Source organism: Galeopterus variegatus, unplaced genomic scaffold, assembly GCF_000696425.1.
Source record: "Galeopterus variegatus unplaced genomic scaffold, G_variegatus-3.0.2 Scaffold793, whole genome shotgun sequence".
Lineage (NCBI taxonomy): Eukaryota > Metazoa > Chordata > Mammalia > Dermoptera > Cynocephalidae > Galeopterus > Galeopterus variegatus.
Window position 1 is genome coordinate 429739 of NW_007726904.1, and position 5902 is coordinate 435640.

Below are 5902 nucleotides of genomic sequence, written 5' to 3' on the forward strand. Positions count from 1 at the left end.
TGGATTATGCTCCTCCTCCACCACCTCTATTCTTTTCTGTCATTCTTCAACCTCCAGTCTTCTCCCACAGCACTTTCTCTGATACTTTCCAGGTAAAAATACCTTTTCTATTCTGTGTTCTCTTCTCTTTTCTGCCATATATCACTTTTACACATTTATGATTATTTGGTGTGCTCATCTATTAGATTATAAACACCTTGCGGCAAGGAAATTCACCCTCCCAAGAAAAAAATATACTGCTCTGCCCCAGTAGGTACATGTAGGGAAAATGAAATATAAATAGTCAGGGTCCCTCAGATGTTCAGAATCTTGCCAAGCATTTGATGTAAAGATGCACATGCACACAGGTGTTCTGTGGCTATTATCTGATGTAGATGTGTGCAGCACCTAGGTGTTCCTGGGTTGTCTGGCTCACACCCAGGTGTCCTGGGTTATCAGACTTAAGTATAAAGGACAAACAGCTCTGATCCACAGTGCCCCCACCCCTGGGGAGGCCACGGGGAGGCTGCTACTGCTGTTGGAGGCTGTTGCTGCAAGCTCTTGCTGTCAGGGCCACTGGGATGCCCCAGGAGACCACCGCTACTGCTGCTGAGGAAGCTGAGGACTGAGCTCCTGTCGTCTGCTCCCAGGATCTTTCCCAATTACCTAGCTCAGAAACTGGGGTCTGGTGCTCCAGCCTGGCATGTGAAGGGTCTGTGACCCAGCCTGTACAACAAGTTTGAAGAGTCTGTGGGCCCTAGCCTGACACAGACAATATGTCATACGTTTTTGTTTGTAAGTGGAGGAATAGTATTAAAGTGAGTCCATTTAAAATTGCTGTTTAAAAAATAATTTAGACCCAGGGATTGGTGTAGACTTTCATGAGCAAAGGTCTAAATGCATTGCAGCAGGGGAAAGAAAAGAGGGAAAGAGATTTGTTGGAAGTGTTAGAAGCAAGCACAGATGTCTTTGCTCTTGCCGATGATGGCAAAGTTCTTAATGGAAGATGATTTCAATCAATATAGCCAGACAGCTGATTTATATAATGGCATCAAGCTGAAGTAGTAGTCTTTTTCTGCACAGTGCTGTGAAAGGGGAAAAGGCTACTACCCTGGAATAACTGGCGGACTCCACAAGTAGATCTTTGGATACTGGTCCGTGTTCATAAATACGTCTCCCCATCAGCAAGCCACAGGAGAGCTCCAGCGAGCAGCCTGCTTGGGGCTGGATGCTGAAGACTGTCAGTGGGGCTAGTGCTGCTGCTGTGTTTTGGCTGCTGCTGCTGCTGCTGCTGCCACTGGGCAGATACCGCAGTGAGGGGTCTGATGGCGCTGAGTGCTCTCGGGAGCCTGGGTTCTGGCCAGGAATGAGGAGTTAAGAGAGTGAAGCCTGGGAGGTGGGCAGGACTCACCAAGGAGCTGCAAACCCAAACAAGAAATCTAGGGAGCAAAAGGAGAGAAAGAGTGAGCTTGAACCAAGGTACCAGGCCAGGTGGAACTGGAGGAAATGTCATCACTGGTAAAGGAGGACTTGGAGAAGAAACTGTTTAAGCCACTCTCACAGAATCTGTACGAGTTTATTGAAATAGAGTTCTCGGTCCAGGACAGGTATTATCTCTGTGTGTCAGGTAATCTGTTTTTTTCTGTTATCATTTCAAAAGGCAAACCACCCAAAGATGCTGGGGTGATAGAGGGAAATTTCTGTTGTATTTATTTTTCTATATAGCACGTGTATCTTGTTGTGATAGAGCTTAACTATGCTAGGTTTTAGAATGTGAATTCTACAGAATTTTTAAGTGTTAAAATGAAAGAAAACTATTAGGAATATTTTGGTTAGTTCAGAAATGAAACTGGATATGTACTCCTCCCGATTTGATTATTTTGTCTCCAATCTTTTATTTAATTCACTTGCATGGCATGCAGTTTTATTGTGTAAGAGCTCATTTTAAAAAAAATGCAGAGAGCTCTCTGTATATTTTTAAATACATTGGAGAACTGAGTTATACAGCTGTATTTCCAACCAGTCTGGACAACCTGGGGTTCTCTCTCTTCATCCTAGGAAAGAAAGGGATGTTCTCTAAACTATTTAACTAAAATAAAGGTATTTCCCTCATGTTTTTAAAATTCATGAAAATTGTCTAAATCTAGGAATAGGCTTTTGCCTAACCTGTAATTTTTGTGCTGAATTTAGGCAGAAAAGTTTATGACATTATTGAATTTAATATACAGCACTCCCTTTTTCCAACCCATGATTTCTAATACTTTTCAGGGACTTAGGAGAAAAGAGCTTAGAAACTTTAACAACTGTTCATCATGGACTTACCTTTTTAAGGCACATGACTATTTCCAGAAAACAACTTTTTCTAATTTCCTTCCTAATAATTGGCTTAGAAGGACTTTTTAAAGGTATCAAGAGGGAGTACTGTAAGGGAAGTAAAAGATCTTTAAAGAAAGTGCTGAGAATTTTTTTTTAAATTCTACCATTTCTAATAAATACAGTAATATTTACCCAATAATAATATTTATCTAGCAAAATATGCTATACAAAGTGTGGGAACTTGGCATATCAGCAATGTAAAAAACTTAATCAGCCCAAGAAAAAGAAATTATGGAAAAATGTCAATTAAACTTTAAGTAAGAAACTATATTGTATCCTAACCACCAAATTACCATATCTTAAAGTATTTTTACTAAATATATGAGACAAGATGCTTATTCCAATATTGAAATTTAATAATTTTGTTATCATTATTCCCACTTTATAAAGCTAATTCCTCATTGTATAACATTGGTATGTGAGTATTTTTAAAGACAAACTTATTAGAAATGAAATAATCACAATAATTTATATATCTAATTAACCAAATATATCTTAGTGTGCCCCTCCAAATTATATAATTAATTAAACTTGTTCTATCTGACATGAAAAAAAAAGTCCCCTAGAATTAAATGTTTGAAAATGATTCAATGATTCTGTCATGTAAGAAGCAAGGAATAAGGTCTCCTAAGAGATGAGGAAGAGAAGACAATATTGTAATATTCCAGATAAAAGTTAACGTTGTAGCCATATCAGTTCACTAACTTTTCACAACTCTCTTCTATATCACATGATAAATATGATTTATCAAATGTAACACCCCTTATAACAACCACAAATACACTTTAACAGAAGAGTAATTTAAAACAAATCAGTGTGGTGCTTGACAGTCCTAAATCTTTTACCATGCTTTAATCAGAAATTTTCACTGATATGAATCAAACAGGTCACATCATAATTGCTGAGGCAGGTAACGCCATACTTTGAATATTGGCCACCATCAGGGAGTAGAGTCACATACTTAGATTTCCCTCTTTATACCCTATAATCCAGCAGTTCTAAATTTGTGAGACTTATGGCTCCAGGATAGTCAAATTCCATCATCCATTCTTCAAACTAAAGAAAATATATTTAAATATGGTTAAACTTTCTATTTATTTGACCAGAGTCTGTCTTTTGAAGGGGTCTCATGACCAGACAAATGTGATTTACCATTAAGTCTTGGTGTTTACCTGGACTATGTCAAAAATCAGATGTCATAAGCTCAGTTTCTCTCTCTGTAGTTTGTCAGGATGTACACTGGGGATATCCTGGGACCTCAGTCTCCTCCCACCTCAGGGTTTACATGGTCATTTCTCCCTGGGATGAGCTTCCCCTAGCCTAGAACATCATTATCACTGGTGAAAACAGCTTCTTCTTAAAGGAGGGACGAGATCTATTATGTGCAGGAACTAAAAAGGAATAAGTCATGTGCAATGACGAGAGTGCAAACAAATTAAAGAAATTCAGAGAGATTCGAAATCACTATTGAAGCATTAGCCAAAACTGAATGGGAAGTAGCAGGGCCTAGTAGGACGACCTTGGAATGCTTGGAACCAGAGAGGTCTGGTGTAAAATGTCACCCTGCTTTGCCCACCTACCAGTTGTGAAATTTGGGGTAAGATAATTAGTTTCTCTGGCCTCAGCGTTGACATTTCTGAAATGGAAATAAAAATACCTATAACTGCACACAGTGCTCCCTGTTAAAACCTTACTAGGAAAAAAACTTACTAGGATAGAAATTATATTCCAAATTAATAAAATAAAACGTAAGGTTATACTTTAAAAATATATAGGAAGAATAGATTTAATGTAAAAATATATTGAAATATATTTGTATATATGTATATAGTATAAATACATATTTATAGTAAAAATAAAATATATTAAAATAAGTATGTATATTTAATGTATAATGAAAAATTGTATTATATAGTATATAAATTAAAAATTACAGGTATATTCAGATATAGATTATTTTTAAGTATTCTCATACTTTTAGAAAAACATTTTCTATTCATAGTTATTAATCTGAAAATAAATAAAATTTGCTAGAATTATGAAAATCGTATGGATAAGTTTTCTGAACATATTACTTTTTGTTACCAGAACAGAACTTCTTCTCTGTGAACCAAAGAATCTAACAATTTTGTCAAATCATTTACAATAAGAATGTTAACAATAAGAGTGTTAAATAAGAATAAGTCAATAAGAAAAGGAGGTTGCTAAAAGCAATTTAAAATTATTCATTTGGAACCACTGCTGCTAAATTTGTGAATTCCCCATATCTTAATGACAGAGAACATAAACTAAAGAGCTTTCTTTCGAAGTTTTTATTTCAGTGGACAATAGTGTTGTCTAGGGAGAAGTTAGTTTAATGTTTTCAGCTCTAAATTGAGAAAAAAATTATCCTACTAATACATAGTGTTTTGTAAGAATAAAAACAGAGGATAATGCTTTCAAAAGTTTTCATCCAATTAAAGATGTTAGTAGTAGTACAATAACAACTGCAAAGGCCAAAATATAATCCTAACAGCTATGCATGTGTTATAAAACAGAGCCAAGCATAGTTTATATGCATATTCTTTTTTATCCTTCAAGTTGCAGATTTACTCAAGGCTGTTTTGATATATAATAATTTAACATCTTCCCTTTCACAGCCTATAATATTCCCTTTAATAAACAGTAATACACTTGGTTCTGCAACAACATAGGGATCTTGCGTTCAAAAGGAGAATACACTTGGAGAAATTCTAATTTGATGCACTTATTCTCTATTTTAAAAAATTAGGAAAAGAAGAAATATAGGATTGATTTATAAAAGGTACATTTTACTAAAAACAAAATATGTATATTATAAAATTTATCACAACATTTATCTACAATCAGGATTGTGAAATGGGAACAATCCTTTAATACCAAAGTAGATTTTTATACTTTAAAATTCTTGTTCTTTATCTCCTAAAGATAGAAAAATATACTTTAATTTTGCTTCTCTATGGAAGAATTTAAATAAAATATTCTTATTCTCCAAATTAGGTTAATTGTAGGTGGGAACTACAATATGGAAATGATGAAGCTCCTGTTTGGGTCCTTGCATTTCTTGTGACTTAATTTTTAGTTCTAAAAGGGCCAGCAGCTTGGATTTTAGAGTTGGGATATTATTATTTCTAAAATCAACAACCCACAATCATTATTAACTGGTTACACATGAAATAGACTTTCCTGGGCCGGCCCGGTGGCGCACTGCTACAGTGCGCCGCCTGGGAGCGCAGTGGCGCTCCCGCCGAGGGTTCGGATCCCACATACAGACCAGTTCCCGCTCACTGGCTGAGCGAGGTGCGGGCGCAACACCGAGGGTTGCGATCCCATTGCCGGTCCCCGGTCCGGTACGGGCGCGACACTGAGGGTTGCGATTCGTTGCCGGTCTCGAAAAAAGACAAAAAAGGAAAAAAAAAAAAAAAATCAACTGTATTTCTATATACTAGCAGTGAACAATGAAAACTAAAATTAAAAATAATATCATTACAATATCTTCAAAAAATTAAAATGGTCCTGCTGTACGGCC

The 5902-nt window shown here is 36.2% G+C and overlaps 1 protein-coding gene across 1 annotated transcript in view; it reads left to right on the forward strand.

Moving 5' to 3' along the window:
* Positions 1-1478: 1478 nt before the first annotated feature.
* Positions 1479-5902, forward strand: part of LOC103590287 (exocyst complex component 1-like) — a 15439-nt gene continuing 11015 nt past the window's right edge. Inside the window, exon 1 of the mRNA XM_008572495.1 lies at positions 1479-1606. Within this exon, the coding sequence (XP_008570717.1) occupies positions 1486-1606 (121 nt within the window). The 5' untranslated portion in view covers positions 1479-1485. The remainder of the gene's footprint in view (positions 1607-5902) is intronic.